General features: G+C 40.2%; 1 protein-coding gene across 12 annotated transcripts in view; it reads left to right on the forward strand.

Annotated features, from left to right (window-relative positions):
• The window catches only part of esrrga (estrogen-related receptor gamma a), a 163,962-nt gene that overhangs the window by 102,077 nt on the left and 39,425 nt on the right, over positions 1-22,460 (forward strand). For 6 of the 12 annotated variants that reach the window (XM_032513695.1, XM_032513691.1, XM_032513687.1 and 3 more), the window contains 2 exons: positions 11,547-11,971; positions 18,316-18,456. In XM_032513695.1, the coding sequence (XP_032369586.1) occupies positions 11,547-11,971; positions 18,316-18,456 (566 nt within the window). The remainder of the gene's footprint in view (positions 1-11,546; positions 11,972-18,315; positions 18,457-22,460) is intronic. The other 6 variants (XM_032513629.1, XM_032513664.1, XM_032513622.1 and 3 more) reach the window with 3 other exon arrangements.

The following is a 22,460-nucleotide window of genomic DNA, read 5'->3' on the forward strand; positions in this document are numbered from 1 at the left end:
GCTGAGATTTCACATTATTACAAACCCTAATCAATTATTTTTGTTCATCAGTAACAACATGCAAGGTCCTTGGAGTAGCCCAGTCTAAAATGTAAGGTTCCGCTTTCTAAGTGGTGTACGGTTGATATTTAATGAGCAGTTTTTAGTTGTAAGATTACTACAAATATTTTAAAACATGGCAAAGTGTGGAGAAAGGACTTAATTTTCTTCCACTTAATACTAGTTTTTGTGTGCGCAGGTGTGTATATGTTTGCTACAAATTCTACCTAACACATTACTCAATGTGCAAATGTAAATGTTTAATTTTTGAAAGGTGTACTTATACTGCTACGTACCTGGAGCACTGTCTTTGTTTTTTATTTTATTATTTTAAAAGTGTATATCAAGTATCTGAGAAAGCGGGATTCAACTTCTGGCTCAAGGACACTTCAGTAGTGCAAATGCCTCACAGCATAGAGGCTTTATATTATATCTTTCAGTTGAAGGACAGTCACTGTTACCATTACAGTAATCCCCCATGCCATCTGCATGTGCAATAAAGCACGAAAAGTTTAACCAAAGGGATGTTTTACTTTAAAGTTCTCCAGTTCTAGGTTTGTGTCGTTTGAGGCAGGTGAAACTGAAGGCTGCCATAGTCCATTTTTTAACATAAACTGTAAATATGCTGCTTGTTTCATGTTAAAACACAGCAAATATGTGACACCTGAAACAAAGACAGAATTTCTCTCTCTTCATTTTCATCCACCCTCTCTGCCACTTCCTCTCTCTGTCTTTTAATCATTAATAAACGATTGAGCATCATGTCCAGATTTCAAAGGTGTAAGTATTTGTTTTGTACATAATGAGCACAATGCTGGTTTGTTGCACATATGTTTGCATTTTATTAAATATTTTCTCAACTGAGATTGTTGTGACCCAGCACTGCCAATGGTTTGAAAAACAATTTATAAAATGCCGTTGTGGCAAAAAGTGCTCAGATTACCTTTCCAAAACTTTATCTATTGGTCGGGTATTTGCTGTGTTTAGACATTCACTTGCTGGATTTAATCTATTTTTAACCAAACAACATTATGCAGCATGGTCTCAGTAACTGACGTGATTAACTTAACGAACATTACAATTATGCATTATGATGTTATTGTTGTATTATTGCAGCCTATTAAAACACTTTTGATTAATGTATTGTTAGTCTTTTGCAGAACGTGTGTGCGTGCGTGTGTGTGTGTGTGGTGTGCACTGTAGACTGGGAAGTCTTAGTCCAATAGGATTTCAGGGTTAGTCTGGGTCAAGCCAATTAGAGGTCTGGCAAGCCATTCTCACGCAGACTCTCAGCCAGTCACCAAGAGGAGTATGACTAGCACAATGTGTGTGTGTGTGTGTGTTTGTGTGTGTTTGTGTGTGTTTGTGTATGTGTGTGTGTGTGTGTGTGTATGTGTGTGTGTGTGTGTGTGTGTGTGTGTGTTGGCAAACAGGGAAGTCTAGTGATGAGAGGTGTAAAGGTTTGCCAGGGGCTAGAGAGTGACCCCATGGCTTGACGTCATACACTACATCCGCGCTAACGTATAGGCACACTCTAAAACTCTACACTGGGGAACATTATTTGCGCTGCAATGGTTCAACTTTTGGAAAAGTTAAAACAAACTTCTGAATTTATCTCAAGAAGTTTACTGAAACACTGCAATGGACTGCAATATATATATTGTATTAAACAGAGCAATCTATCCTCATCAATAAGCTCACAAGCAGTAAGTTACACTTGTCATTGTAAAAAAAAGCAAGTGTTACTAATGACATTATAGTAATAATTAGGCTCTAAATGGCAAAGATGAAGGTAAATACCTCTCACCTCACAAATACATACAGTAAATGCTTTTTTCTCATACAAGAACAGTAGGAGGGCATTTACACGCACGCACGCGCACACACACACACACACACACACACACACACACACACACACACATATGCAGTATAAGATCACATGAACATTCCCTTTAGGATATCTGACCTACGACTGTGTTGATGGGATTTAGTCACCCAATTGACATTAACACTGTCTCACACACACACAGACTTGATGCGTCTTTGGGGAAAAAAACTACAATTTACAATTTATATACTTGTGGCCAAAATATTTAAATATTTCAACGTGTTTATTGATTTGGAACAATATTTACATGTTCTGTTGTTAGCACTGAGAAAGGCATTCTCATTTAATCAATCAAAAAACAAAATTTTATTTTAATTTTGTTTTATTTGTTTTATTTGTTTTAAATCTGCAGTTTTCATTGGGCGGCAACAATGTTATTCCTCTTTTTATTTAGGCCATCAAACCATGGGAATGTGATTGATGTCAGGCCACCAGGATGCGCTTGAACACACCACACACACACACACACACACACAAACACTCACTCACACATTGCTGTAAACTGAGCCCCATGTAATCATAATGATAAAGCAGATTGCCTTAACACACAGATGGGCTTCCCAACAGCCCTGTGTGTGTGTGTGTGTGTGTGTGTGTGTGTGTGTGTGTGTGTGTGTGTGTGTGGTGTGTGTGTTTAGCGCGCAAGTGTGGACAACGCTGATTGGATTGCAGATTTATAGAAGAGGATTACTGCTGGAGCAGAGAGAGAAAGCCAAAGAGAGAGAGGGTTCCAGACACTCACCTCTCATTAACTTCCACCCCCTTCACCTCAACTTGCCTTATTTTTTGTTCACGGGGGGCAACACACACACACACACACACACACACACACACACACACACACACACAACACACACACACACACACACACACACACACACACACACACACACACACACACACACACCACGAAACATGCACAGTCAAGATGCTGTGTCGATTCAGCACCTCATTTTTCCATGCAATGCCAAATTTATGCTTATTAAATAATTTTACAATAAAATAATAAAAGGAGGATTTCATTCTTGTAATGTGCAATTATGGCTTTTTAGGAAAGCAAAATTTGAAACAATGTGAAAGCATAGCCAATGCTGGAAAGATGAGCAGCAGTGGAGAGACACTTATTGTCAGTGGATTGTATGACGAAAATTCAATTAAGACAGGCTGACATTGACACTGTAGGAAATGGAAAAAATAAATAAAAAATGATAGACATTTAAAGAGAATGTAAAATAGACAGAAAGAAACAGGTACCTATAGGCCAGCAAGAGACAGACAGAGAGGTAGAGACAGTGGGCACTCCAGCAAACCTGATTATGACTGGATGTGAATTAGATTCCCTAACAGATGGTCCAGGATCGAGGCTGTAAGGTGCATCAGCCAGCAGTGAGGGGAGGGATGGGGAGAGGAAGGAGGGCAAGAGGAAAAAGAGGAAAGATCAGGCGAGGCGAGGAGGCAGAGGGGACAAGTGTCAACACCAGTTGTTGACAATACAGATGCATTTAGTTCGAAGGCTTTTAAATGATTATTTAAAACATTTGGGTAATATGGGAGGAATTATACATAGATTAACAACATTCATTTTCTTCTTTTGACCAACAGAATCTGTCACATATTATCATCATACAGTAAACGTAATGACCAGGCTGACTCTCTACTGTTCACTTGGGTCAGAATATTAGTTCTTCCTTTTTCTTAATGTGTTATTTGTAGAATAATGAATGCGAATTCAGTAGGAAGCTGTGAAATTACACTTATTGACAGTGGGTTGTGTGACAAAACATAAAATTCAATTGAGACAGGCTGACATGGACACTCTAGAAAATGGAAAAAAATAAATAAAAATAGTAGACATTCAAAGAGAATGTAAAATAGACAGAAAGAAACAGATACCTGGCTGAATCTATACTGTTCACTTGTATCCGAATGTTAGTTCTTCCTTTTTCCTAATGTGTAAGGAATGCTGAATTCAGTAGGAATCTGTGAACTTAGCCTGTTAAGGGCAGATTTTCTCAATTTTTACAGATGCTGTGCATTATTGTACATACTCTAGCTTTGCTTCTCTCTCTCTCCCTGTGATGGATAGGTGTAAATCATCACAATCCTGTAGTGACAGCCCAATTTCCCCAAATCTGATCTGCTTAAAGAATGCAGCGTTGACGCTCTACTCGCTGATGTGTCCTCTCCTCTCCTCTTCTCTTCTATCCTGGCCTCCCCTCTCCCAAATTTTTTTTAAGATCGAGCACCACTTTATTTCACACACTCTCTCTCATTCTGTCTCTCCTCTCTTTTGCAGCATTGTGCTCTCTGTTCCCATTCCTTCCTTGTCTGTTTTCCCCTTCCTCCCCTCCCCTCTCTCTGCCTCCATCCCATGTCACATTTGAAAGCCCTGTCATATTTACTAGAGTGGAAATCCTCTTTCACCATCTGCTTAATAAAATGTGCTTTAATCCGATGGGGGATTTTTTTTTTTTTTTAAACACTTTTTTTATTATACTTCTGTGCAATTTCATTTGATATGGCACCTTGCCCATCTCTATTTATCTGTCTGAGTATGAGAGAGAGAGTTTAGATTGTACGCTGAGAGCTGTACGTCTCAATGTACACAAATGGTCAAATGTGTAAGTGTGCGTGCGTGCGTGTGTGTGCGTGCGTGTCAGCCACAATGGCAAGTGTCGTAAGTGTTTGGAAGGGCTGTTACACCCCTAATGCTTAGCGATAACACTATTAATCCACACACACACACACAGAAAGATAGACGAACACTAACCTTGACCAATTACCTTTCTTTTATTAAAAGGAACCAGCCTACAATGTATGTCCCTTATACCCCTGCACAAACATCACATGCCGCTACCATGTGAAAACGCAGTATGGATGTGTTCAGTCACATCAAATGTATTATGTATAATTTGTTCTTTACAGGTTTTCATTACACCTGAGAAATAACATTTTCAATTTTGCCTCGTGCAGTATCTCCTATGAAAAGGTTTATGAAACAAGGGGATGCATTCAATAATTTAGCTTATTTTCACTCTTCTGCCTTTCCAGTAAAGGGATTAAGGTCTTGAGGGCTCTACATGGTAAGCAATTTAATCTGCTAAATCCTGAAATTGAACTGAATTAGACATCTAATTTGCGGTAATTTGTGTATTCAATGATTTAGTAAATAACTACCTGAAATCGATTAACTATTAACTGTACTCGTGATGTGCAGCATACTGGACAGAGTTTAGCTGTTTTAGAGGTTTGAAGCACCGCTCTTACAGTAGACAACCACCCTTACAAATACAATGACACACAGCAGATAAAGGAGACAGAAAGAGAGAGGGGCAAAGAGAGAGAGACAAAGAGAGAGGTAAGGAGAGAGAGAGACATGGTGACAAAGATAGCGCGTGGCAGGAACACACTTATCAGAAACTGCTCCACAAGAAATGACCTAAATCATCAAGATTCCCATCTGACACACACACACACACACACACACACACACACACACACACACACACACACACACACACACACCACCACACACACACACACACACACACACACACACACAGGGTTAGCAGTGCACTGCCTTCACATTTTTTCCCTGAACAAGCTCAACCTCTTCATATCTTTCCACTTAAATAACTTCACCAATGCAGTCAGACTCTCAAATCTAAATCAATTTTTTTAAAGACCAGGGAAGACCTTGAGAGGAAAAGGAATTCCCTTAAAAATTTGGAACATAATCACCTTTTATGAAAAGTGACCAAAAAAAGAAAAGAGAAGACGATAAAACAGTTTTTAACAATACCTCTAAGTGATGATTGAAGAAATAGGCAATGTATTGATATCACTAAACATGATATTCTTGAACAGTCTGTAGTTTAGAAAGCACATAATTCTTAATCAATCATGTTTGGCCGAGCCTGCCCTGTATGTTGTCTCCCACTGTGTATCCATTCACATCTAGAGTGTGTGTGTGTGTGTGTGTGGTGTGGTGTGTGTGTGTGTGTGTGGTGTGTGTGTGTGTGTGTGTGCGTGTGTGCGTGTGTGCGTGTGTGTGTGTGGATAGTTTTGCACAGCAAAGGTATGTGTAGGTCTGTCTGTTAAATTAAAATTCATACCTAGAAGGAGTCCTAGTGTCTAAACACACTCACACACTCACATTTCCTCTCCTTTGCTGGTCTTTACAGCCCGACAGCCCATTGGGCAGAATGTGTTTTAGCCATTATCACATTGATTGTATGTAATCAGGGGTTTATTCTGCAGCCAATGAAGTGAATTACAGGTTTCCTGCCCCACTAACACTGTAACAATTGATCTGCTCCCTGGTGTGTGTGTCTGTGTGTGTGGTGTGTGTGACGGGGTGTGGATGCACGAGAAAGAGAGAGAAGCAATGATAGTGTGTTTGCGTGTGAGAAGTAGAAACAACTAGAGAAAGAGGGAGCGGCTGACACCCAAAGAGAGCAGGAAAGAGAAGGCGAGAGAGAGCTCAGTAGGAGGCAGAGTGGTTTAGATTGACTGTCGCTGCGTGAGTTTTATATTTTTTATTTTATTCATCTTTCTCCCTGAAAACAACTATAATCATCGTCACACTGTGAGTCTATTGAGCTAAACTCAAACTCTCAGCAACATAGATTATTTTCTCTCTCTATTTTTCTGCCTTTAAACCGCACACACCTTATACAATGCAGGTGTAAAAACACAGATTAAATTACTTCTTATCCAGTAAATAGCACACAAAATGCATTTGCTTGTGTTTTTCTTTGTCCCAGTCGAATAATTCAGTCCCCAGAAAATAGAAAATGTGGACTCGCAGTAATTATTTAACAACAGCTGTAATCTTCTCATTTTTAACCTATGTGTGCTGCTAACAAGTCCAGTTTATGCGTGTGTGTGCGTGTGTAAACACTCACCATGGCATATATCGAAGTAACAAGCTGACAAGCAGTTCAACAACCCTCCACAGATAGGAGCGCGTTGAAAAACGGAGTACAACAGAGAGAGAAATAGAGCAAAGAAAGAAAAATAAACAGAGGAGTGTGAGGGCTGAAAAAGCAATTCAGTCAATTGATGAAATCGTTCTTTTCATTTGACTATGGAAATGTTAATGCATTTTTTGCTCCTATTCCCCTTCTTACCCCATTCTTTAATTCAATGTATTTTCTTTTCTGTCTTCCATCCTTCCTTCACTTCTCCTCCATCCCAAAGCACTGCCGGTATGATCTAGATAGAATTGTGTAAGGTTTTCACTCTCTCTCTTTTTTTCTTTTTGCTTATTGGACTGTGTGTTCTTATCAGCATCGAGAGCACAATGCTTGGTGTGATAGAAAGGTATTAGCCAACCCGTGGTAGCTACATTGTCAGCACTTCTCTCTTCTCTGTCTCTATTGCTACCATTTCTCTTTCCTCTATCTGTTTTTCCTCTCTCTTATTCCTTTCCACTCATTTTTTTATCGGTTTACATGATTTTACATGATTTTATGGTGTTAGGGCAGTGAGATGCTTCATACCGCTAGACTCAAGTTCATCAGGTTGTAGTCATATGCATATAGACATTTTAACAGAGCCTTTTCTATTGTCAGGGTAAGATTAAGGCAAATACATGTCTCTTTTCATCATCTTCACATACGAATTCTTTATTTATTGTTTGTTGGACCATATTTACTTGTAATGCCAACATGTTTACTTACCAATTGCTGAGATCTATGACAGTAGAGTCCACCAGGACAAGGAAGATGAGTCGTCAAATTGAGTGATATCAAAGCCTGAATGGTTAGTGAAATGTTGATGTTAAAATGACACTCAGACTGTCCGTTGTAAACCTCTATTCAACTCGCAGCTACTTACACTGCTTCTCTTCTATTCTTTAACCTGGGGCAAAAACAGTTAGGAGTTGTTTGAGGATCAGTTTGTGTTTATGGCTGCCATCTAGCGAGGCAGTCGTACAAAGATTGTACATAATAAAAGGGTGCAAGTGCACAGTGAAACTAAAGGAGCACACAGAAAACAGCAGAGAGGCACAGAGTGAGGCAGAGAGTAGTTGCTCTAATACGATGATTGTATGTTTGTCCCTGCCAGTTGTCAGGACGCTGCATCAGCCCACCACTCTAATGACAGCTTGTCATACTAAAGTGGCCCATCTTTTTTCAAAACACACAGAAAAAAGATTCTTCTTTTCCATTTCAATTTTTTTTAGAAATTATTCTATTCTTTGTGTTTCTCTCTCCACTCACCCCCCCACCCCCCCCATCTACACGTTAACATATTTATCTCTTTTTCATGAGTCACTGTGCCTTTAAAAAAAAAGAGAAATGACAAAAAAGAAATGGGAACGAAGAAAAGAGAAAATGACAGGGACCGAGCTGGAAATGGAGACAAGGGAAGTTAGTAATCGTTTTGGTGGGTGTGTGCGTCTCTGTGTGTGTGTGTGTGGTGTGTGTGTGTGTGTGTGTGTGTGTTGTGTGTGTGTGTGTGTGTGTGTGTGTGTGTGTGTGTGGTGTGTGTGTGTGTATTTGATGTCTGCAGGAACTAACAGACACTTTTGTCCGCTTGCTTTGGCTGTCTTAGTCTGGTCTCATTCTGTATCTACTTGGGTGTCACAAACACTGTGTGTGGTCAATTTTATCATCACTCGTCATAAAATCTAAACCTGTAATTAAAATTAAAATTAACTGTCAGTCCTCTTTGCAATAGAATCTATGTGTTCTACTATTAAGTTGTATATTTCGAAGAGCAATACATTTTTTTTTTATAACTTACATTTTACAAGAAAGTGTCCATGGGTTCTGTCCGTCAACTTTGGTAAGTGAATAAGTGTCTTACAATATGGTGCTCTTCCACTGAAGTGCATCAACATGTACAGAATAGCTGGAAGAAAATGAAATTCAAAACCCTTCTTCTGTAACAAAATTAGGCAAAACGGTTAATGCTAAAATCTGATTCCAGCTCTTTTTTGTGTTTTACTGCAATCGTCTCATAATACGCTGCTCACGTCTTTGAGCCCCTTGTGAAAATACAAAAAGAAAAAGAAACACACTCAAGCCTTTCCCTCTTTATATAAACCTCTTTAAACACTGAAAACATAAAGAGTTGATACAAAAGGAGACCCAACCCCTTCTCTCTCTCTCTCCACACTCATCTGAAGAGCAGACAGGCACAATAAGACTGCTCTTTCAGCACTGAGCCATCGTTACATAGCGCCGTAATTATACTGATAACATACATACATAAATGCATTCAACCTCTCGCTCAGCACAGCGCACTGGCTGTGATTTCTTAATCTTCTTTCCTCTTCTCCTCTCCTCTGCACGCATGTCTTCTTTTTTATTCTTTTTATTCCTCCCCCTTCTACTGCCATTATTTTTCATTTATAAGCGGCGAGAGTGAGAGAGCACATAGTAAAGATGTACGGTAAGTGTGAGGAAAAGAGATGATAGAGGAAGAGAGAGAGAGATAGAGAGAGAGAGCTAATACGAGGAATGTAAAGGGAGAAGTATAGACAGATAGATGAGAATTTGAGAGAGAGAGAAAGGAAAAAAGCACCTGAGATCTTTTGGCACTTAAACTCTTTCACTTAATGGTACTCAGAAGGATTGACGGTCGAAGGGAGGGGGCACAAAAGAGCATAAAGAGTGAAAAAGGAGAGATTAAATCATCACCATCACATCATCTGCTTAAATGTCTCTACTCTCTTTTTCTGTCACCACTATTTTCTCTCCCTCTACTAGAACACAGGCTGTGCGATCTCTCATCACCCCATCACTTTTTTCCCACATTTGCATTCATTTCTTCATTTTTTGTTTATATTCTAGCGCCTTTTATGTGTTTCTGTCTCTCCTTCTATATCCCTCTACTCTCACCATCCCTTTTTACATCCTTTTCTATCCTTTCCTCTTTCTTGATTTGTGTCCAAACCTTTCTCACCGCCCCCCCTCATTCGAAACAGAATGTATACCTTGGCATCAGATAAAAGGATTTATAGACATTGGTGAATACCACAAAGCCACGATTACTGCAGTCACTGAATTAGAAGAACTTGCAGCGAGGGGATGGGAGAAGTGGTGGTGGGAATAAAATATATAATGAAAATGGGGGAAAAGGCCAAAGTATTGTACATTATAAATGGCATGTCACTTTATAAAAAAGGAAGAATTGACTGAAGGAAGCAATGAATTTCCGGGAAAGGTTTTACTTCACAGTGCCAGTCTAGGTTTGGCTAAAGGAAGAGGACTGCTTAGTTTTGCTGCTCATCAAACCCATTAAAGCACATTAAAACCCATTTGGCTATCATTATTTAATGCAGCCAACTCTTCTTTCTCACGTTCTCCATTCTGTCTGTCTTTCTGTCTGTCTGCCTACCTGTTTTACTGTCTACATCCATTCCCCATTCCCCCACCCTTCCCTCTCCCGACCGGCTCTATATTCTCCGTCAAGGCGCTGTCTGTGTTTTATGGGTCCCTGTAGAACAGGGATCTTTTACAGGCCGACTGGACTTTAGAAGCCCCTCGTTTAGCAGCATCCTGCCTTAATTAAAAACCCCTTTTGTGCTTTCTGCCTTTAACAATGAAAAGGGAGAAGGGAGGGGGGGCAGGGTTAGAGGGAGATAGAGTGGTAATGCAAAGAAGAAGAGAAAGAGAGAGTGGGTAGGGATAGAGTGAGAGAGAGAAAGAGATGCATTGAATAGGATGTGATAGGGAGACAGGCAGATAGATAGTAAGTTAGACAAAGGGAGGGATGGAGAGATACGGACTGAGAGAAGATAGCTGTTAATTACAACTGCCATTAACAAGACACCAGTCCGCCTCCTTAGGGAGAGGAAGTAGTAAAGAGAGGGAATAAGAAAGGGAAGCAGATTAGAGGAAGAGAGGGACAGCAAAACAAGAGGTGAGGAAACAGTAATACCTTGAATACTTTGGAACTGATTGGCAGTGATTTTTTTTCTTTTTTTTCCTCAAACACAGTTTTGTATTGCATCAATGGCCCTAACTTCTGAAACTGTGTGTGTGTGTGTGTGGTGGTGTGTGTGTGTGTGTGTGTGTGTGTGTGTGTGTGTGTGTGTGTGTAAGAGCATTATGTATGTGTGAGGCTGTCTCTGGGATGATTGAGCAGCAGAGAGGCTGCTTACTGATTGCCGTCATGTAGAACAAGCTGCTATTGACCGGAAAGTGACGGATGTGTCGGCCCCGAGCATGTGTATGTGTTTACGTGTGGTACTGTAGAGGCTTCTTTGCTACTCTATTTTACACACAGTTTCCCAATGAACCACAGTCTATTTAGTTTTTGTATAAAATTCTCTTATTCCCTGCTATTACCCTGTCCCTTTTTACTTCTTCTGCACAGCTCTCGTTATCATTTCTCTTAAGGAAAAGAAATAACAAATGTGATGGATGGGTGGCCATTGAGGAAATACAACAACATTAGAACAAATGATTGCTATAATTGGACTTTCAAACATTGCCCTCACTGTATCTGTTTTTCTTCTTCTCTGACTTTCCTTGAACCGTTTCCTGTCTTGGTTTTCCCTCTTCTCTTTAACATCTATCATTATTCTGACATTTTTATACGTGACATTTTCTTGTAATACTTTCTTCTTCTTTTTTTTGTTCCTGTCTCACTTCCTTAGGCTTCTCTGCAGAATGTCCAGTAAGGAGCGCCACCTTGAGTCCAACTGTCCGTCCTCCTATATAAAGACTGAGCCGTCTAGTCCAGCCTCCCTGACTGACAGCCTAAACCATCACTCCCCTGGTGGCTCCAGTGACGCCTCAGGCTCCTATTCGTCCACGATGAACGGCCACCCCAACGGCTTAGAGTCCCCTAGCCTTTACGGCTCCAACGCAGGGCCCCTGGGTCCTGCTGGAGGCCCCGGATCAAAACGTTACGAGGACTGTTCGTCAACTATTGGGGAAGATTCACAGATTAAGTGCGAGTACATGTTGAATTCGATGCCCAAGAGGCTGTGTCTGGTGTGTGGGGACATTGCGTCAGGGTACCACTATGGAGTGGCATCCTGTGAGGCCTGTAAGGCCTTCTTCAAACGCACCATCCAAGGTTGGCTTCTATTTTGACTTTCTGTCTATAATCTATCTCTCTATGTTTGTCTGTCTACATTTCTGCCTCTGTGTCTGTCTAGATTAATATATGGTAAAAACTCTAGACATAACCCTAAGCTATGATCTATTCAGTGTTGATGACAGAAGGTTGGCTGCACAGGACGCAAGGTCAAAAGTTAAAGGTGAAGAGTGTTTTTCATATTGACGGATGGGCTCCTTAAAGGGGAACATTCTTTTGAGAGGAATATTGTATAAAGCACCTAAAACATAAACTCTTTTTTCCTTCAAATTAAATGCACAGATACACACACAAAATACACATTGTCACACACACATACATACAATTGAGCCATTATGGTAGATCCAGGACATATGATAAAAGCCCCAGGCCAGATGTGAACCCAGATTTTTATGTGGTACATGTTTCTGCAAAGTAAGCCACTAGGACACCCACCACAGTCTATTTTTCTCCCTCCTTTAACATTTCTTTTTCTGTCATGCATGCTTTCACACACACACACACACACAAATATAAACATTAGGTTATGCATACTCGTCAACTCCCAGACACGCCCCCCCCGCCTTTCACCCTCAACCTTGACCTCTTCTTCATCGACAGCAAAGAGTAATTTCCAGGTAGTGGATTCCCAGATCTAGCTGCTTATGCTTTAAAAGCGTGTTAGCTATAAGCCTGTTGTCTAGGAGATAACGTGTTGTCACAGGAAGGTCAGAGGTTATGTCTTGAGGTCAGGAGTTCAGGTTTGGGGTTAGAGAAAAGAAGGGGTAGAGCAGTAATCCACATGATGAGAAGAGTACCAGGAATTAGGCTCAATAATCCTTTGCTTATCTCGTGTTAGGGCTAGAAGGAGTCCAGGATGTGCACAGGTATTTAGGATATTCTCTCCAGTTTTGTGGATATCCAATTCATACTTAGTTTAATCAAGAGTATATCCTTCATTTACCTTTGTAAGCATAGGACAGTTCAGTCTTACACACAACCAATTACCCATGAAGCAAGACAATAAGTTCGCCATTTGTTCATTGGTCCACTCAGTTCAAAGGATAGCATAACCATTCTAGTTTCACATGATCTATACAATATGTAGGTAATCATTCAATATGGTGCATGGAATTTAACAAATAAATAACTTGCAAACGGTACAAAATCTACAACTTCATTGATGAATTCATGGGGTTTTATGATGATTTTCACAGCAAGCACAACTGAAGCAGATACGTATTAGACTGTTTAACTCTATAATAAAAAACACTATCATAAAGCTGCCAATATTTTGTACTTTGTGAGTGCAAACAATTCCCATGAAAGGACTAAAACCAACAGTGTGTTAATCCCTCTCTATATACTTTGACACTCAGCCATAAATCCATTTTTTCCTACTAAAGACTGAATTCTTCGTAAACAGAAGAATATATATACTTTCATGAATATATATACTTTCATTTAGTAAAAAGCTAAGCACCATTGGTTTTGGACTACAGATATTTTCAGCCACTGCTTTGGAGCACTAGCAAGTATTTACAGCAACAAGATGGTAAAGGTACTGAAGGACTGACTCAAAGTAAACTACAGTGCCCATGTTGATGATAAAGAAGGAACGTGTCACCCAGTAGTGTGGTTTACTAACGTGTTTTTCATAGTTTTTTGGACAACAATTGGGGTTTCTGGCACAGATGAATAATGTCAGGGGTTAGTAGGATCCATTCATTATTGGTTATGTCCTTTTCATGGGATTTGATGGCAATAAAAAATAAATATATGATATTATAATTGATTACACATTAAACATAGATCCATTGAGCATTTTTAAGTATGGAAAATCAGGTAAACGTTGTTGAATTCTATATTACATCAGGACTACCATGGTGGTTAACCCAGTCAGAAAGTCAATCAGCAAGTGATAAACCTGTGTTTGAGTATAAGTCTTTAATGATTTGTTCAAGTTTTTTAAAGTAACTAATAGGCCCCGTTAGTCAGCAGGAAGGCCCTCTTGTCAGTCAGTATGCCACTGCAGTAATCAAGGTACCAGTCTGCCAGCCAGCCAGCCATCATCGATACATAGGGCCGGACAGTCTGTCAGTCATATCAGACAGGATTCATCTATCTGCCTTTCCATCCATCCACCTATCTGTTGCTGCTTTTTGTTGTCTCCGATAAGCAGCTTTCATATTAAAGCCCCAGAGAGAGAGAGAGAGAGAGAGAGAGAGAGAGAGAGAGAGAGAGAGAGGGAAATGTGAGGGGTAGAGAGTCTTACATCCACTACAGTAGATGGTCACCCCTACCTAGAGATGACCTGTATGTGTTTGTTATGGGATGGGATCAGGACACAGTGCAATCCTTACAAAGAGATTGGAACACACATTCTGAGATAAAAGGTAGAGACACGCAAACACAAATGAAAACTCATAGAAGCACATCCACACATATATATATACCAACCCACTTGAATATAGACAGCCACACGCATGACCTTGTAATCACTGTGTGTATAGGTTTAACCCTCAATTCATCTGTCATCACTTAGCGTGTAATAGTTGACCAATTCTACCTTGTCTCATTTCATTTTGTGGGCTTGTTAAAGGTTACACAGGTGAGGATACGGTCACAGATTAAATACCTAGAGCCCAGCAAACATATAGATATGATGCCATGTTGACAGCAGAGCTTCTTCAGGGTATGACCTTGAATAGATTTAAAGCAACGCCCTGTCCCCTCTCTCTTGTTTCCTCATTTTCACTGTATTTGTAATCTTCCCTTCAACCTGTAGTGGACATGTTACAGCTCAGGAAGGCCAGAATGAAAGGTTATGCGGTCAAGACTTTGGCAAAGCTATTCACAGGACTGTTGTTATGAAAGGTTGTGATGAAAGTTTGGTGAACAAAATGATGGGAAGCCACGTTAAACTGGAACCAGTTAAGTGGCTCTTTGCATTGATGGTAAAAATGACCTTATAATTTCCTGGATGTTTATTAGGAAACATTTAATTGTCTACTCACAATAACCTTAAACCAGCAATTTTCCAAGCTTGAATAGACACAACTAGAATTTACTAAGAAAATCTATCAATACACTTTTATAAACAAAAAAAATGTTCATCAATATTTGTACTTCAGTATTACTATTGCGGCGCAGACTGTGCAGTCCTGGATCCACTGGAACAAATGGGTCATGACATTATCTTTGGCTACCGCACAAGCCAAACTCATCCACAGATAGTGTGGATGCGTGCTGCCCCGTGTGTCTGTGTGTGGGCTTGTGGGCCTGGGCTCATCCATGTAAATCAGTGCACGTCTGTGCATATATGCCTGTGTTTATGCACGTTTGTGTGTTAGTGTGTGTATCTTGGCTGGAAAGCAGGGCCAGCCTCAGATGGGCAGGAGCAGACATATTGGTATGTTTCAAGCCATTAGCCAATAAAACTGCAGGTAATCACCAAAAAAACACCTCCAGCTGGACAGGGAGGAGAGCATGGGGTGGGAGAGGAGAGGAGAGGAGATGTGTACACTAGTTTGAATAAACAAGAAGTTGAAACAAGGAATGAGAGAAAGAGGGGAGAAGGAGGGGGGGGGTAGACTGGGCAAATTGCTGTAGGAATGAAATTGGTGGTATGTATTGGTTGTTATGTTATAATGTTATAATGTGTGTCAGTGTTAATTTAGAGAGCTGCACTTCTAGAGTCAAGGATGTGGGTATCCATGTGTGTAAATGGTGTGTGCATATGTGTGTTTGTGTGTGTGTGTCTTTGTGAGAGAGAGTGTGTGTGTGTGTGTGTGTGTGGTGTGTGTGTGTGTGTGTGTGTGTGTGTGTGTGTGGTGTGTGTGTGTGGTGTGGTGTGTTGTGTGTGTGTGTATGTGTGTGTGTGTGTGCGCGCGCGCCACCATGTGTAGTCACAACATGGAGGAAGTAGCTCTGGCAGCTGCTGTTTCTGTGCGTCAGTCCAGCGACACCTGACACCTGCATCTATCACTCCCTTATTGAGAGAGAGGAATAAAGGGGAGTAAGGAGGAGGGCAAAGTGTGCGAGGGTGATGAAATGGGAAGATGAAGATAGCAAAAGAGAAGAAGAAAAGGAGATGAAGCTGAGAAAGGTATACAGTACATTTCTAGATGGGACCATCGAACATGGGAGTTCTGTTTATACTGCTTTAAAGAAAATAAACAAATTATGCAATAGCTGAACTATGAAAAACATCCATAAGCCAAGGTGCTAAGAAAAGGAAGTGAAGAGAGAGAGGCTGAACTCATGTCAAGACAAAGTTTGATGGGTAACATCAGGAGAGGTGAAAACAAAGACAGCTTACACACTAAAATTCCTAGGCAGCCTGTACAATGGTGGTCAATTGTCATGCAGCAGGTGGACATATACACACATCTCAAAGGAGATTGCAGGGGATTTGAGGCCCTCACATATCCCCCTCACCCACACAAACACACACACACACAAACTCACACGGCATACACAAGAGCTTCCAAGAACCTCTCCACTGTAAGCCCACCTCAGTGCACAATAAGACACATAAAGATAGAAATAAAGACACACAGAGAAAGCAATGACATTCTGATTTAAACCCTTCTTTTGTAATTCCTATCTTATACCGCAACCCTAAAGCAAGATGGCACATAGGTTTCATAGTCCTATATCACACCTGCATATTGGCCTGTAATGTAAGCCTACAGTTCATACCCTTTTTTGAACGTGTACAATTACACATACACAAACGTGTACAATTGAAGCACCATGTATAGCATGTCTCAGTGAGAGGTTTAACACATTTAGCCATGGTGCTACTAGCCATGTATAAGTGTCTCTTTACCTTACTTTATCCATTTAGCAGTGTTTCCTATTTAGCCTTGCACTAACAAGGCCTTTTGCTGACCACCCATTAACCCACGCAGATTGTGTCATACGCCAATTTTAGCCTTAGTGCTAGGTAAGTGTTCTTAATTGCTGAATTAATCTGCAGTTTCCTTTTTCATCAGCATGTAAAGGTTGGGTTAAGATAACTTGTCCCATTAGTAGTGTCCATTAGACTATAAGGGTCCCTCAGCATTTAGCATGTTTAGCCTTTACTTTAACTAACAAGGCCGATTAATGAGCATCTTGTTACCCATTAGGAAGGGTTCGTGCATTTAGCCTTTTCCCAAGCTAACTAGCCCCCTTAATCAGCCCAGTAATGAGAAAACATCCTCTCCACAGCAGCAGTCAATAGTAATCACTGTTTACACTGTTTCAGTGGGAGATGCATTGGCTTGGTGGTGTACTGTAGTTGTCAGGTGGGCCCCGTAGGAAATAAACAAGTGTTTTGGGGGGTTCACATCTCAACACAGTTCAAACTATAGATAAATAAACCTTTCTGAACAAAAAATCTGTTTGAGCAATTCTGCAATAGTCCAAACTGTCCAAACAAATCCATAACTGTGCTTTGAACTGGGTGGAAGGAAATTTCTAAATGGAGGAAATGGGCAGAACTGGAGGGAGATTGAAGCTGAAAATGAGAAAACAAAGCAATACAATGAAACAGAGTACAACAAAAAGTGGAGAAAGGCCGGAGCCACAGTAGAAATAGGTCTCATTTAGACATGTAGTAACAGTGTAGAAGTGTAGAAAAATAGCAAAGACGGAACATGACAATATAGAAGTAGGAAGATATAGAAAAAGACAGATAAAGTGGGGAAGAAGTAGTTAGGCTGTGGACATTTGAAGGAAAAAGTGGTATTAGCCTCTGACACACTTAAGGTGATGTTTTTGTTGGTGAGGGTTGTGAAGTTAGACTTACTTAGACTAACATCGGCTAATAATCTCGGCCTCAGCTCCGCGCGCGCGCACACACACACAAAAACACAATTTATACACAATTACACGTTTTCTGTTAGTTTTTTTAAACAAAGTGTTAATTTTATGAGGTATTAAATAGTCACTGAGACAATACATACAGCCTATATTTATAATACAATAACCATACACACAAACTCAAATCACAGGAAATCAGATTGTCTGCGTATAGTAGTCAGTTTAAAATAATTTTGTTTCAGTGCTTGCTCTGTAATGTATGCTATATGGCCAACTTGCAAACAAAGGGACATCTTAAAGCCAAACATCAAGACCAAGGTAGCTGAGTCAATTTTCATGGTTTTATTTTATGTGTGTGTCTGTTTGTCCATCTACAACTCTCTGTCCATTGATTAATCTATATGAAAACATTGACAGTATGTATACAAAATCTTGGTCTTTGTGCTGCAGGATCTGTCTAAAAGGTTGTCTGCCAACCTGTCCGTTGAAGTATCCATCTGAAATGAAACCCTTTTTCTCTCTTCCTCCAACATGTTTACATACAGGCAACATAGAGTACAGCTGTCCAGCCACCAACGAGTGTGAGATCACCAAGAGGAGACGCAAGTCGTGCCAGGCCTGCCGCTTCATGAAGTGTCTGACTGTGGGCATGCTGAGGGAGGGTAAGGGAAAAGGTCTCTTCCTTATCTTTCTCTGTTAACTGTGCTACATGTAGCATTTCATAGCCTATTAAAAATGCTTATTTATTTGGTTAATAGAGGCCAATTCTTTTACAGGCCTTAAAACAGAATTTTGCATGATCAGAAGACCACTATCCCTTTGGGTCAGAATTTTGGCCTCAAGTTTGAGGAATACAAGAACAACCAATGCCATAAACAGGGCGTAAAGTATTCCAGCACCGTGCTGGATCTCCAGCGTGCGGCCGTGAGGAAAAATTAATAAATACATTCGGGAACTTGCATGTGGTTTTATATTTTCGAGTAAATTGATTTCACTTGCCAATCACATGAGAGGAACGCAACTCTAACTAAGGCAGAGCTTAAAGTTCTCAGGCCTGGTGCCGGATTTCTGGGGTCTGACAATTTTAGAAAAATAAATAAATTAAAAAGTCAAAATGGGATTTGTTTTTGATGCGCTAGGTTTAACCAATCTTTGAACTTCTACCAATCTCTCATCTACCAATGAAACAAGTTCTAGCCAATCAGATGCAAAATAGGGCGGGTCCTTGCCGAAAAGCTAGAGTGTGGTGTGTGGTTACCGTGGTAACGCGGCAAAAAAATGTAGATACAGCTTTAGTTTAGAAAGGAGTTAAAAAAACAAATGGCGCAGGCCATGAATAGAGGAAAAGTGGAAAAGAGTAAAGACAGGAAGCCATTTAGCATTTGGTGCCTCAAGTTGAGCACCTGGCTGCAGCATATGTTCAAGGAAGATTCTCACTGTACAGCAGCAGCGGTAAGAAAGTGCTTGCTAGTCATTAGATGCTAGTCACAAAGCTTTGTTCCGTGCACTCTGTCGTTCGAGTACGTTACCGGCATTGACGGCTGCCGCTGCGCCTTCGCTGCCCGACCGTGTTTGTGATAAAAACTATACGTGTGTGCATGTTCATAGCGAAACACGATTTTCCATTAACGATGGCTACTGTGTAAAATATATCTAAAGCCCAAACTGCCTTGATAAAGCTGTCTGTTTGGAATCTGCATGGCAGTTATTTAAACATAACGGCTTTGTCCAGAGTTTAGACGTCTAGCTATATGAAAACCTAAACAAAGCAAAGTTTATAATAAATGTACATGAAGTAACTAATGTCAACATGGACAAAATCCTGAATGTACTAATTAGATTTTTTGATGGTGACCTGGCCAAAGTAACAACCCATCTAGAAAGTTTTGTTTTCACAATGATTCAATGTAGGATTATATTATTGCAATTTGAAAATCTACTTAATTTATTATGTGGTTGGAAGAAGTAAAAATGTATGCAAAACCTTTCACTTTTTAAAAATGATGACTTTTATTATTGTGTAACGTAAGAAGGTCTTTAACTGTTTTGCCAGTCAAATTAACTTTAGTGAGTGCATATTACACGGTGCCTCCCCACTGGGCATTATGTCACTCCTGTTTGCCATGTCCATGTTACAACTCTAAGTCTTTTTGTATCGAAATTCGTCTGACAGCTCTTTTTTTTTTCACCATCACTCTTTCCTTCTGTCACTGTGTATGTTCACTTCTCACTTCACAGTTATGTGCAGTAGTTACCGAGGGCATTTGCACACGAAAAGGCCCACATCCTTGTCTTAGCTAAATGAGATAAACATACATAGTGTAGAACACTGCAGGATAATTGCAACACTCACACTCAGCAGTTCAGTGGCGAAGAACGGTGAAAAAAAAATCAAAACGAGATATTATCTGCCCCCACACCACTTTGATTAAATACACTCACTCTCTCATTTTCACACTCCCTCATTGCCTCTGCCTCTTTCTCTCCCTCTTGTCTGCCAACCTCTGACCTTTCTACTCCCACTGCACTTCCAACGATGAAAAGAGGGAGAGGAGTGGCGAGGGATGAAGAGGAGAGAGGAATAGTGGGAGGGGGGAGAAAGCTTGGGGGAGGGACGAAGAGAGAAGCGATTGATTTATAGGAGCAGAGGAAAGGGACCAGGGGAGGATGAGAGGCAGGGGGAGGATGGTTGAATGAAGCAGAAAGTGTGTTTGTGTGAGAGAGAGAGAGAGAAAGAGAGAGAGAAAGGAGAAGAGAGGAGGGTCAAGGTTGTAATTGATGGGAGACCTGGCCTACGCCCCCTTCCTTACAGTGGTCAGGGAGCGTGCCTCTGCCGACGCCTGCCAGCCCTCTCTCCATCCATTCCTGTCTTCATCTCTCCCTCCAATGCTCCCACTCAGTATTACTGTACTGTTTCTTTTGCTTCTCGTGTGCCTTTCGTTCATCCATTCTCTTCTTCAATCGCTTTTCTTTCCATCCTGTTGGCACCATGACACCCATCCATACCTGCAGCTATATCCCACTCACATTTTTAACCAGACAATTGTAATAAAAAACTAAAACATGGACAATATATTAACCTCATAAGCAGTTTATAAAAAATATTCTATGGGTAGAAAACTCCACATGCCTGATGTCACATTTCCCACAAAAAACTGTAAAAACATTTTTTTTTAACTACATAAATACATATCTTCTCAAACAAAAACTATGACATGCTTGAGAATCAAGATTGCAGTTCGAAGTAAAGCTTTCAGTAATCTAAAACTAACTAGACTTAAACTGATATTGGTTGTAGTAAAAAGGCTAAAATAAAAATAAAAATCATCATGGCATAATTCTGACTAAGCTAAATGTTTTCCCTGTCTTTAGAATAGTCTCTCTTACTTTACTATGCAAAATGTTGTATATTATAAGGTGAAGTTAAGATATATTAGAGCTTCCCCCCCCCTCTCTCTCTCTATCTCTCATATGTGTATGGCCACAAATACCTACACATGTGTAACTGCATGCATTATTGGCCGCTCCAACAGTTTACACAGCTCAGACTTCCTCCTCTTACTGGACACAGAAATCACATCTGATAAACTCCCCAAAAAAGCCCTCATTTGCAAGAGAATATTATTTCTGTCATCAATACCTTTTAACATACCTTTAGATTTTAAATGTGAACAAGAGAGGTGGACATGCTATTGATTTTTTTTTTTTATTCTTAAAGATGTGGTTTGCCCACAAGAGCAGAACCATGCTACCTTATGTTGCCGCTGCTTCCCTGCTTCCTTTTATACAGCCTATTCTCCACGCACATATGTTGTGCGCACACACACACGCACACACACACACACACACACACACACACACACACACACACACAACACACACACACACAAAGGCCTACATATATATACATCAACATGACAGACCACAGCCACCTCATTTGTTGTGGTGGGTGGGAATTTAATACAGGAGGTCCCACTCTACATATGAATAAGGGTCATTTAGAAGAGTGATACATCCATTTACCTATATTTTCTCATTTTCACTGTTTTTGAACTAGGACAAAGATCCAAAACTATAATTGCTTTATTCTGCTGGAGATATAAGTTAATAATATATAGTATACAGTACATTTTGTTATTTTCATTCAAACTAGTGCATGCTGCGGATATACTTCATAACACCTGAAACTTCCACTTGAATTATTATTCTAAAATAGAAACCCTGACTCAAACCCATTGTAATGCAGTGGTGTGACTGGAGAGGACTCAGCTGAACTGAAACATTACCCATAAAGAAAAATGAACATTGCTAAAATATAAACAAAGACCTTGTCTGGAATGACAACAACATACATCTTTGTAAAGAACAATGTACAGAATGGCAAAGCAATTGTCATTCTACCTGGATAAACATTTATTATGCTCAACTAACAATTTTTTGCACAGACACTATTTAAAAACATTGCCTACTGTGTTTTATGTTCACCCTTCTGGGTGTATGCATTGTTGCAGCAAAATTGCATTGATGATAATGGTAAGTGGCTAGATCATTTAGCATCAGAGCTAACTGTGGTTGTCAGGGGCTAGCTCACAGGAGAAAGGTGAAGATAAAGTGGTAAGGGTGAAGTGGGATGGGGTGGGAAGTGGGTTGGAGGACATGAAGTAGAGTGTGTGTGTGT

This window comes from Etheostoma spectabile, chromosome 1 (genome assembly GCF_008692095.1).
Source record: "Etheostoma spectabile isolate EspeVRDwgs_2016 chromosome 1, UIUC_Espe_1.0, whole genome shotgun sequence".
NCBI classification, from domain to species: Eukaryota; Metazoa; Chordata; class Actinopteri; order Perciformes; family Percidae; genus Etheostoma; species Etheostoma spectabile.